The sequence below is a fragment of the Xiphophorus maculatus genome, chromosome 20 (genome assembly GCF_002775205.1).
Source record: "Xiphophorus maculatus strain JP 163 A chromosome 20, X_maculatus-5.0-male, whole genome shotgun sequence".
NCBI lineage: Eukaryota > Metazoa > Chordata > Actinopteri > Cyprinodontiformes > Poeciliidae > Xiphophorus > Xiphophorus maculatus.
Genome location: NC_036462.1, coordinates 20,259,874 through 20,272,145, shown reverse-complemented (window position 1 = coordinate 20,272,145; position 12,272 = coordinate 20,259,874). Strand labels below are relative to the sequence as shown.

The window sequence follows — 12,272 nt, the reverse complement described above, 5'->3', positions numbered from 1 at the left end:
AGTCCTTGGCACAGCCAAGATACTGCGCAGAACCCTCAAGCTCCCAGGCCTCTGGTAGAGGACCTGAGCTCAGAGGATAAGAACCACCCGCGGTGGGTGAGAAGGGAATTTTTTATATATATATATATATATATATGCATATATATATATATGTGCAAAAATTATGGGTGGATCATAACTTGAATCATTGTCACAGTATTCAGAAATAGTAATACAATGTAATGTTTTCCTTTTTTGCTGTGCAGGTCTGGATATAGATTATTATAAGACAAAATAATATGAAATAAATATTACTATATGTTAAATAATATCGCTATTATTCTCATAATGGCTATGAGAAATAAAAAGCATATATAAAATTGGAAGTGCTGCAAAATTATTAATGGTAAATAACTAGTGATAATTTGACCTGAGAACAGCGTTGCAGAACTGTTATATGATAAGTTAGCTTGCCATACCATTCCCGCGTTTTTGGCGGGCTTGGTTGAGGTTTCGTCACGCCGTAAAGTGGGAGGAGCTTGCGGGGCATCCGTAGTGCGAGCAGCTGCGTAACGGTCTGAGCCGAGCTGATCTGCGGAGAGCTGTCGCTTCGTTGGGCCCAGGAGCGACGGGAACTTCACTGCCAACATGTCCGACGAGGAGCAAGAGCAGACCATAGCCGAAGACCTGGTGGTCACCAAGTATAAGATGGGGGGTGACATCGCCACCCGTAAGTTGATGGAAAAAATTAAAAGCCGTTTGTGGCTGGAACGACCTGCCCTTAACGGCCTGTCGCGCTGCCAGCTAGCGACGTTCCCCACGCAGCGGCAGCAGCAGCAGCAGCAGCTGCTGCAGCTTCTGCCATGTGCTTTTACATTCAGGGAGCACGTATGCTATCATAACCGGCAGGCGAACAGGTGCAGCGCCTACAGTTTTATACAGCCAAGTTAGCCGAAGCTAGCTGGTGTAGTTCAAGGTTGATGTTAGGTTTTTAAATGGGGGGACCCTTTAAAACATTGTGAGATGCTAACAAACGAGCTAGCACAGCTTGGTACATGGTTGTCCGTTAAACTAAACGCCAACGAGCCGAAAAATAAGAACGGAACCGAGCTTCATTCTTCTGAGTCGGTCATGATAGCACGTACTTGAGTTACTGGTATCTTTTTTCATTCAGTAACCTTACAAATATGTATTAAAAGCCGTTTCTGTTCACTTTTTATTTTAATTTTAGAATCACTTATGCACCAGGTTGAATGGCTCTTAACAGGCTAACATTAACTTTAACATATGGAGGAATTATTTTTATGAAATTATTTAGTTCAGGAGCTTAATATTAGTTGGGAGAAGTTTTTTTCCGTGCCTGCATATCATGTTTGTTTGGCCTTTTTTAATAGTAAAATAAGAAACACAGTTTAAGTAATTTCTCATATCATATGAAATGATTATGAAATCAAGTAAAAAGGTGAACAAGTCCAAGTTTGTAACCCAGAGCCTCACATGGGCTTTCCTAAGTTTAAATATTGATACGTTTTAATATATATTGTCTTATTTTGTCTTTTGTTCTGCGGAGACATTTACTTACAAGTTTGTTTAAAAACCATAATTTCTTTTTATAAAAATAACATTTTGTAGGCATGGCTTGTCAAAGCTCTTAATATTCATCTTTAATTCACTTTTAGTCTGAAATTCTGTTTATATGGTTGGTTAAACATGTTTGGTAATTATTGAACCAAATAGTCATTAAAATGCTCCTATCTAAAATATAATTTAATTCAATATTATTCAATTCAACATGATTGGAAAACTCTGTATTGAACCATCCATTTATTTTGCTTCAGATTCCTATGTGGACCAGTTGACTTAGAAGAAATGTGACAGATTATAACCCTGTTTGTATATTGTTAATTTCCGTCATGAACCTATCAGAGCAGGTACAAAATCACCCATATAATAATGATTATATGGATGAAAAATATACACTATTCTAATTAGCAAGTATAGACAGAAAAATAATGATTTTCTTTCCCTCTCCATCTTCATTTGTGCACTTTGTACTCAAATCTGCACAGAATGTGTTCTGGTAAAAAAAAAAAAAAAATGGTTACACAGAATCTCATAGACTGTGTTTCACATCAGGGCTTGTATTACCTGCCTGTATTATCGCTGCAGGTAATTACGGGTATAAAGCCGTGCTTTGGGCATTGCAACACAGGCTGTTGAGCAGCAACACAAAGCTTTGGGTGGATGGATTACAGATTCTGTCTCCACTGCAGTTCCATTACACTCACTCACAGTATTCACAGTATTTTGAAATACTATAACTTCTCATAGTAGTACACTAGTGAAGCTGTTGTCCTGACGTCCCTCAGTTTAACAGTATCAAAGTCACACCAGTAGACCAGCTACTAAGCTGTCCTGCTTGTGAATTTGTGCGGTTTGTTTCCACACAGAGGCTCTTCGTAAGGTTGTGGAGGCAGCTAAAGCCGGGATCTCTGTGCTCAGCCTGTGTGAGGTGGGCGACGCTTACATCATGACCGAGACCGGGAAGGTCTTCAAGAAGGAGAAGGAAATGAAGAAAGGTGAGGAGAAGATGGTGTCGCTTGCATCTTTCAATCAGCTCAGTCTGGATTAGGTTGATCAGCTGTTTTGAGGACTATTGATTGATTGAGATCAACTTGTGGATCGTTTCTAAATGAAGACTCCTGTCCTCTCTCTTCTAGGCATTGCCTTCCCTACCAGCGTCTCAGTCAACAACTGTGTTTGCCACTTCTCTCCCCTGAAGAGTGACCCCGACTACACACTTAAAGATGGGGATCTGGTCAAAATGTAGGTGCCACACTGCAGTAATGTTGCTGCTTCCGGTGTGTTTTCCTTCTTTATGTCGATGTTTTATGTTAGAGATGTGTCTTTATAGCTGACTGTATTTAGAACGTTTCCTTATTTCATCCACTTGAACACATAATCAAGTTTCGTCTGGGGAAAAAAAAAAAACAAGCACAGGGCGTGCTACTACCACCACTTTGTTTTTCTGTGAATATTATGGACTATTGCACAGTGGTGTTTCCGTGATAAAACTGCTGTTTTTGCTATTGTGCCTTAAAGTTAAAGTTTGGTTTGATCATGATCTAATTCTCCCACTGGGTTTTGAGAGGGTTTACCAAGCCCCAAATGTATTATTTGGAAGAAAATAATTGTCTGTCAATCATACTCCTTGTCCAAAATATGGAGGACTGATTGAACACCTCTAGCACCAGCCATAAAACCATCCAGCTCCTTGCTGACATGAGTTTATCTCGTCTTTTCACTCATTTAGGAGAAAACTCCAGTTTTGGTAATTTTACCTGATATATTATTTGTGACTGTCTTCACTAAGCAGTAGTTGGTATAAAATGCTGCTGTTGTTTTGTCTGCTTCTCCTGACTGGAACATTTGTACAGTGAGATTATTTTGCTCCTTCGTCGCCTCTTTGCTCTTTGGCTGTAGCTTAAGGATTAGTAGCCAACCAGGAGCTTTATATCTGGTTAAGCTGATTCACTGTAATTTGGAGCCAGTGAACTTGAGAAGCAAAAACACTGAGATTAATCTACATAGTGGTCCAACAAAGTGTTTACTTGGCCTGCAACAGTTTATTTGACTTTTAGACAATATGTCCCATTAAAAGTTGACTATTTTTTCAAATTATGACATTTTAGCAACACCGTATACAATGTTCTGTAGGTGTTTTGATAGAGGCTGTAGTTGCACTGACTGTCACCATTTATGTGTTAAATATTCTTAATTTCTACTAATAATTTATTTATCTCAAGAAAGTGCATCAAATCAAATATTGTTGGTTCTTTTAAAGATCAAACTTCATGTTTATGCATTTAGTGAATAAAGAAATCTAATATTTTTCAATATTTGGCCTGTAGATCACATGTCGATTGGTGCAATTTGGTTTCTAATTGTGTCTTTAGCATTCATAAGGAATTGTTTTAAGAAGTTTTGTTTTCTACTGTATGATGGTTACTGAATATACCCCAATGTCTTTTGCAGAATCATATCTGTTACTAGCTGTTAGACTTCCAAAAAGGGAATTCATAGTGAAATAAAAGTGGCAGCTAAACTTCATCTCTAAATGTTGACACTCCGTTTTGTTTTTTGTTTAGAGACCTTGGGGTTCACGTTGACGGCTTCATCGCAAACGTCGCTCACAGCTTTGTTGTTGGAGCCAAAAAGGTGAGAGCTTTTTAAAAACAAAATCCTGTTTTTAGTCGCGTTTCTATATCCTCTTGTTCACTGTTGCTGATCGGTTCTATTGCTGCAGGAGAACCCCATCACGGGCCGAAAAGCTGACGTCATCAAAGCGGCTCATCTGTGCGCAGAAGCGGCGCTGCGCCTCGTTAAACCCGGCAACCAGGTAAAACAGTCGTGTGGCTAAAAAGATTAGTTCTGTGAAACATAAGGTTTATGTACCGCTTAATCTTAACCTCAGGTTTTCTGCTGCCTTCCTCTTTGCTTTTTAAACTATTCAGAGCTGATTAGTTAATGGAATAGATCAGAGACTGGTTTAAATGTAAAAATCTTAGAGATAAAATGCAGATTTTGTTAGAAAATGTCTGATTTCGTTTTTCTCTCTCAGAACACTCAAGTGACAGAAGCCTGGAACAAGATCGCACATTCATTTAAATGCTCTCCTATTGAGGGTGGGTGTCTGCGTCGTCATGTAATGGGATAATGGTTATGCATTCATAACCTGTCAGATGATGTTTCCATGGCACTATATTTCATTCCACAATGTGCAGCGTTATTCACTGCTTTGATTTTGTGGTTTTAAGGTATGCTGTCTCATCAGTTAAAGCAGCATGTGATAGACGGAGAGAAAACAATCATTCAGAACCCGTCAGACCAGCAGAGGTACTGTCGTTTAATCTGAAAACGTTCACAAAGATTATTATAGCAACGGGTAAGATCTTCACATATTTATTCTTTTCTGATTATATTCTCCAGAAAGGACCACGAGAAGGCAGAGTTTGAGGTACATGAAGTTTACGCTGTCGATGTTTTGGTCAGCACTGGAGAAGGGAAGGTAAGTCGCCTCTGCTCCTCACTTTTAGGCCTGTCACAACAACTGTTTCTGGACAATTAATCGTCCCAGAAGTTATCATAATAAACGATAATATTGTTGTTTTGAGACAGTTTGCCAGTAATATAATGGTAATAATGCAGGAATACATTCTCAAAGAGCAATAAGCTTTGAATTCCAATGAAAATTTAACACTGGAACTGGGAGACATTTTAAATATCCAAAATAAATGAACAAAACAACAGAAACAACTGATGAAATGAATTATAAAATCTCATTAAACAAAATTATTCTTTAAAAAGTGATGCAGTTGAGACCAAAAGTCCAGACTGAAGACTTTTACCATGCAGTTTTTGGTAGAAAGAGAAAAACGATACATTTGAAATTATTGAGTTTGTTTTAATTGATCATGTGACAGGCCTACTCACTGTCACAATTTTTTATTATTAATTACATCACAGGGACAATATGTAAACATGTTAATTTTCACAACAAGAGATGTTTTACATCAGATTTAGCCAAAGCTACTTTCAGTCTAATCCCCGGAAAGACAATAAAAAAAAAAATTCAACATTTAGATATTCCATCTGAGCCATTCATACCCAACATTCTCATTAATTTACTTTATCTAATTCACATTAAGACCAATAGGGAAAGTTGAACTCCATGTCTGGTTTATCTTCAGGCCAGAGACTCAGGTCTGAGGACCACCATCTATAAGCGGGACCCCAGCAAACAGTACGGCTTGAAAATGAAGACTTCTCGTACGTTCTTCAGCGAAGTGGAGCGACGCTTTGATGCCATGCCCTTCACACTAAGGTTAGGAAGCAATATGTCGCCTTTACCGCCGTCTGAAGTGCTACATGTGCAGCAGGTTAATGAACGCCATTGATTCTTTAATCAGGGCTTTTGAGGATGAGGCTAAAGCTCGTCTTGGGGTGGTCGAGTGTGCCAAACATGAGCTGCTGCAGCCCTTCAGTGTGCTGCATGAGAAGGAGGGTGAGTATCTTACCTTCTGTTAGGTATAGAGTTACGTCCCAGAAAATTACAAAATCACAAAGTTCATTTCATAGATCTATAGCACACAGAATCAAACACTGTTTCATTCTGTTAATTTTAATTGTTATAGCTTAGAGCTAATGAAAACCCAACATTGTTTCTCAGAAAATCAGACTAACGCATAAGACCAATGAAAATACAATTTTCAGTACAGAAATTCTGCCAAACCTTTTTTCCTTCCACTCAACTTTCCATTATGAGCAGCCAGTCTCCTCCATGATTGTGTAGTTCTTAACATGTTATTTTTGCATAGAAAAATAACTTATTGATCATGATTGAAGTCCAAATTTTCAGAGAAATTAAAGTTTAGGTTTTGCTTCAGCTTTAATCAATATTAATACAAGTAAACGTCTGACATGAATCACTCAGTGTATAAAGAACCTATACATGTTTTCCCTCCTGACATAAATCACTTGAATAAATTCCCATTTTAACAATATTTGAATTTATTACGGCACATCTTTACTACCTATGTAATTATTTCCCTCCAGGAGAGTTTGTTGCCCAGTTCAAGTTCACAGTGCTGCTGATGGCCAACGGGGCTCATAGAATCACAAATGGACCCTTTGATCCAGAGCTCTACCAGTCGGAGCACGAAGTTCAGGATCCAGAGCTAAAGGTGAGTCTGAAATAAGTTATAAAACTTTAACTTCTCAAAAGTCAACATTGTGCATCCTGAATTTCTCCTCCCTTCTCAAGGCTTTACTACAGAGCTCTGCAAGCCGTAAAACACAGAAGAAGAAGAAAAAGAAGGTAACCTCTGCAGTGATGTGCAGTAAATTCTGGCACTGTGTTGCTTTTTGCCACTTTCAGCTGAATAGGACAGATAACTAGTTTGTCAGTTTCCATATGACTTTAACCCTTTCATGTCCTCCAGGCGTCAAAGACGGCAGAAAACGCAACTGGACAGCCGACTGAGGACACGGAAGCACCAGAATAAACAAAACTGCCTTTCCACACATGCAAGACCCCAAAGACAAGGGAGACAAAGCACGACAAGATTTCCGGAGCTCTCTGCCAATCAAGCAAATTAAACTGATAGGTTTATTTAGAAATACCTACATTTGATCAATATTTGGCTTAACCCTTTGCTTTATTAATTGATAGAATCACTGGAGAAATGTTTTCTTTTCTTCCCTAACTTGGTCAAGGAATGGAGGGAAAATGAGCGTGTAATTTTTTTTTTTCTCAAAATCTGCATCATACGTGTATGTTTTTTCTTCATGCAGTTTTTCCTTTTTCTTTTTGTATGAAAATCACCAAACTTTTTTAAAACATGTTTTAAACGTGTTTAAGACTTTTAAGTTTTTGAGATCTGCATAGAATTTCCTTTTGATTTATTAGTTAGAAGATAAGCTCATGTTGGTTCTGCAGCAAAGTAATTTTAATGCATCTCCACTTGTTTGTAGTTTACAAACTCATTTAAAATATCGAAAACTGGAGTCAACCTGAATTATTTTCCTTGCCAATATTATGCAGTAAAGGATTAAAAATTAAAATAAACATTTATATTTTTATTATGACCATATTTTTCTTTGAAGCGTTGATGTTTTAACTCCTAGATTTTAAAAAGCTGAACAGACGATATTTTAGGTATACACGGAAAGGAAGTGGAAACCAACCTGATTTTAGGGAACAATCTGCTACATTTACTGCCATTCCCCTTTTTATGGTGAAAATGAACATCTATACTTTGTGATCTTGTTTAAAAACTGAGAACTTTTCTACCATTTACACCTGTAACACACTTTAGTCTTATGAATCATGGAGACTAAAGCTGTTTAAAGTTTTGGAAAACTTGTCTGAAGACGAGTCTTGAGTCGAGACAGAGCTGTACGATCATTTCATGTCAGTTTCCATTTGGAGGTCTGAGAGAAGTGGTGGTTCATATTTGTCCACAATGAAATACGTTGGGAGAAAAGCACAATGCTGCTCTTTCAAACTCAACCACTGGGCAAGTAACTTTACACCTATGAAAATGGAATAAAATGTTTTCATACACATCTGGTTTTCTTTGTTTTTTGTAAATCTGCTTGTAGTGGTATATTCACCCCCAGGTTGTATAATTAAGAATTATATTTTTATACAGGTTAGGAAATGATGCCGAAGACTGTTTAGCACTTTGCAACACGAAATGTTTGAATAACAGGTGATTTCTTAATTCAAATACAGTTTTCAAAGTATTTAATCCCCCTTTGAGCCTATATACAAAGATTGTAAGATCAAATTGAGAAAATATTAATTTTATTTAGATTTCTACATATACCAGTTAATATGCTCTAGAAAATGTATAAACTTTGCCACTAGTCATTTGTTTGCAGAAATTAAAGTGAAACTTGCTAAAGTTAACAGGTAATTCCTAAAAGCTTGTAAAAGAAACAAAATCACATTACCTCTATGTGATTCTCTTCCTAAGATATATAGCATATCTAAACCTGTAAACATTACGATTCAGAACAAAAAAGGTGCACTTTACAACAACAATCAATTTTACTTGTACAACTGAAGAGAAAATACAAAAAACATTAAAATACAGTAAACATGAGATAAATCTTTAAAAGTTAACTACAATTTTCAAGCAAGTTATTTCACTGAGCGAAATGCTGAAAACAGGAGAGGACTTTAAAAATCAATACTTGAGAATAAAAAAGTAAACCGGAGAATTAGATTCGTAATACCATAGTTTGAAAATTGATTAATTTTAACATATCAAACGTTATGTGAAATGTGTTGTTTATACCAGATCCAGTTTTGAAGATCATTCCAAATGGTATTTATAGTATTATAGTGAATATTGTCTCAGTAGCCGAGTCATGAATTGTTACTAATGCTGAATTTCGTTTGAAAAAAATATTTTCAAGAGAAAATCATTCACCAATTTTGTAATATATTTGTTTTTAGAGAGAATGGAAAAGAGAGATATTTGGTTAGTATTTTCTTTAAAAGAGCAGGATTTAGAATTAAATGTTTTCTTCTTAGGGTTAATAACGGGAACTTTGAATGTTTCTTATGAAGTTATTACTACATTTTTTGTCTGTACAGTTAGTAATTTGTTATAAAAGACAGTCCTATTATTATTACTTTAATTAGTAAAATCATAGCAGGGGGAACTGGCTTTAACAACGTGAAATTACGATTTAATTTAGATTTTCTCTGTATGTTTGGTCGCCTAGCAACCTGAGCTGAGTTTTTAAATTAAATTATTTATTAAAACAGTTTAATAAATTATTATTAAATTATTTAACCGTTATAATAAATGAAATATTTATATAACAAAAATTATAGTAAAAATGTTTATATAAATTCTAAAAGCCAAACAACAGAAACCTGCTTTTAATTTCTGGGCCGCCAGTTTTTGATTAAACAGTACAGTAAAACTATCGTACTCTCCTTTCCCGCTCATACTTCGTCCGCCAAAAACCTCCCGTTTGTCCCGCAATGAATCCTGGGATACAATGGGCAGCGAAGGCTACACCATTTGTCCTTCAAATCTGGGGAAAAGAATGACGCACTTTGTCTGCGAGCCTTCGTCGCGCCGCTTTGATTAATCACACTTCAAACGCGGCCTCCGAAGGACGTAGGCGCTGAATTTTGTTGAACACGTCCTACATTTCCCTATGCGCCCTGCGCCAGTCTGATGTGACGTCACACCGTTATAAAACTCGCGCTCCTTGGTCGTCACATCCTCTTTCCGTTGCTCTTCTCGCTTTGAGGTACGGTGGATCGTGTCACCGCGAACGAAATCCAAGTTAATCTTTGATATTTACAAACCATCTGCAGTTGCTAACCAGTTATTTGTGTCGTTTTACAGAAAAATCTCCACACGATGAGAGCCAAGGTAAGATAAGGAATTCAGTTTCTGTATTTTAGATACGTTTCCTCACGCGTTGCTATTCTGCTAGCTTGTATCTTAGCTCGGCCTTCCTTGCTACTTATTAACGCCCAATAGACAAGCAATGTAATTTAACCTTAATTTATGCTTAATGTATGATATTTATTTATCTGTAATGGCTCAAAGTTGGGTAATTCCACTCTACGGATATTTATTTGACAGAAGGCCTGTGCGTCTTTGCGTGCTACCGTTAGCGAAAGCAAATCAGTGACTCCATTGATGCCATGTTTTTTTGTGTTGCAATAGTGAGATTTTAGCTACGTTTTTAATCTTTTATTAGAAGCGCACTGTCTTCCTTTTCAAGCTGCTGTTAAAGTAAATGTTTCAGATGTAAACTGTCTTTTTTTTTCTTTTCTTCCTCTTCTAGTGGAGGAAGAAGCGTATGCGCAGGTAAGCACCCGCTGCAGGCCACCTACACCGTGATTTTAAAAAAAATTGTTTAATATATATCGGCGTGAGGTTTATTTCTATGGGTTAGCTTACTGTGGTAGCTAAAGCTAAGCACGTGTAGTCTTTTTATCTACATTTAATTGGAGATGGCACTTAAAAAATCAAATGAACATGCCACACGTGTAGGTCACAAATTAACAAAATGAGGGAATTTGAAATCTTTTCTATTCTGCAACTTAAGTTTCTCAAATTGCATCAAAGCACATTGAAAGGTGTGACAAACACTATTGATCACAGTATGGAATAATTTCTACATCTTTTAAATTATTTATATAAAACTTTAAGAAAATGTTCAAAACATTGTGATGGTTGGAATTAATACTAATTGCTTGAATCTTTTATTCAGCCTAAAATTTTGAGTCCATACTTTTGGATTTTTAAAAAAGCAGTAGTTGGGGGATATTGTAGCATGAAGAACTTATTCTGCATCAATGTTTTATCAAAGTAAACCCTGCAGGTAAATTTTGCTATGAAGTCTAAAGGCAAATGGGCAGCATTTGAGCAGTCAGTACAGCAATCATAAACAAGTTTAAAGTCCAGGTAGAACTTTCTGTACAATTTTTACTGAACACAAATTAGAGTATTTTATTAGTGGCTGATTTTAAACAATTTTTAGGAAGTTAAAAATATTGATGCATTAATACAATTTGATAATTTAGATACAAATTTAACTTTAGGGATCACAATGACTATTCAGAAGGGACTAATAGGTCAGTTTTGTTTTTAAAAAGTGACTATTTCATACACCTACATCCCATTCACATATCGCTGTTTTGTTTCTTGTCACTTTGGTTTGGTATTGAATCCTATTTCCACTTAGTTTTATTTGCTTGAGCCAGTTAATATTTGTGAATTATGACAATTGGTGAACCCTAAGCTAGTTGAGCCACGCAGAAAATGTGTTCAGTAGTGAGGCGTTTCCTTACAGTAGATAAGAAAATCATTTCACCAAAGTTCTTGCTTTATGGACAGTTTTATTGATAAATGGTAAATGATACAAGAGCTAGTAGAGACTCAGAGGAAGCAGAACGTGCCGAGTCGATGAGTTTATTTTGAGTGAGCTGGACGTTTTCCTCAAAGCTGCCGTTTTATTTCCAACAGGCTGAAGCGTAAAAGGAGAAAGATGAGGCAGAGGTCAAAGTAAGCCCTCATCGCTGCCAGCTGTGATCCATCTGAGCTTCTCCAGATCTACAGACCCATTCATCCAGGGAGTGGATCGCTTGGAGCATCTTCTGAAATTGAGGCCAAGTCCAGATATTCCATCGGAGGACGACTTCCACTGGGCCAAGCTGTGGATGCGTAACTGGAGGAAGGCAAAGATCCTGGAAGGATATCAGAAGTGCAGCTGCGTTGTTCATGGACCATAATACAACTTGTTTTCCAAACTGTCATGTGGTGTATTGAACAATAAACGAACACTGTTAAGTTTCCAAACACTTAAGCCTCTTTTATTCTGTATCAATAATTAGCTTCAAATAAATTATGGCACTTGTGTTAGCCCTCCGGAGTTTCAGTAAAAGCTTGAGGAAACTGGAGATGTGTGAAAAATAGTGTAGGTATATCTAAATTAGATTAGAAAGTTAAAACCTTTATTACAAAGTGAGATATTGCAACTTTATTGTAAAAATGATATATGGAAGTCAAAATGTAGCAGACCAACCACTCTTGCAAGGTTTCCTGAGCCTCTAAAACTGTTCTGTTGGGTCAGGACAATCATTTGATATGACTAGGAATTCATAAGAGGCATCGACTCCTCCCTTCAATAAAAATGGTAAACTTGAGTGTAAAGGTTCAGCAATGACTGACTGTGACCTTGACTATTTCTGA

At 36.8% G+C, this 12,272-nt stretch overlaps 1 protein-coding gene and 1 long non-coding RNA gene across 2 annotated transcripts; both read left to right on the top strand.

Moving 5' to 3' along the window:
- The first annotated feature begins 526 nt into the window (after positions 1–526).
- On the top strand, positions 527–8,106 carry pa2g4 (proliferation-associated 2G4). The gene is made up of 13 exons (XM_005799834.3): positions 527–709; positions 2,430–2,558; positions 2,700–2,805; positions 4,128–4,197; positions 4,286–4,378; positions 4,601–4,664; positions 4,797–4,875; positions 4,969–5,047; positions 5,730–5,863; positions 5,949–6,043; positions 6,595–6,722; positions 6,803–6,856; positions 6,981–8,106. Exons 1-13 carry the CDS (start codon positions 628–630, stop codon positions 7,041–7,043), a joined length of 1,176 nt encoding a protein of 391 aa, XP_005799891.1. The 5' UTR covers positions 527–627; the 3' UTR covers positions 7,044–8,106.
- A 1,644-nt stretch (positions 8,107–9,750) lies between these two features.
- Positions 9,751–11,881, top strand: LOC102232968. Its single transcript, XR_001351207.2, has 4 exons — positions 9,751–9,816; positions 9,915–9,941; positions 10,363–10,385; positions 11,547–11,881. It is a non-coding gene; the product is annotated as an uncharacterized LOC102232968 (long non-coding RNA).
- Positions 11,882–12,272: the final 391 nt, after the last annotated feature.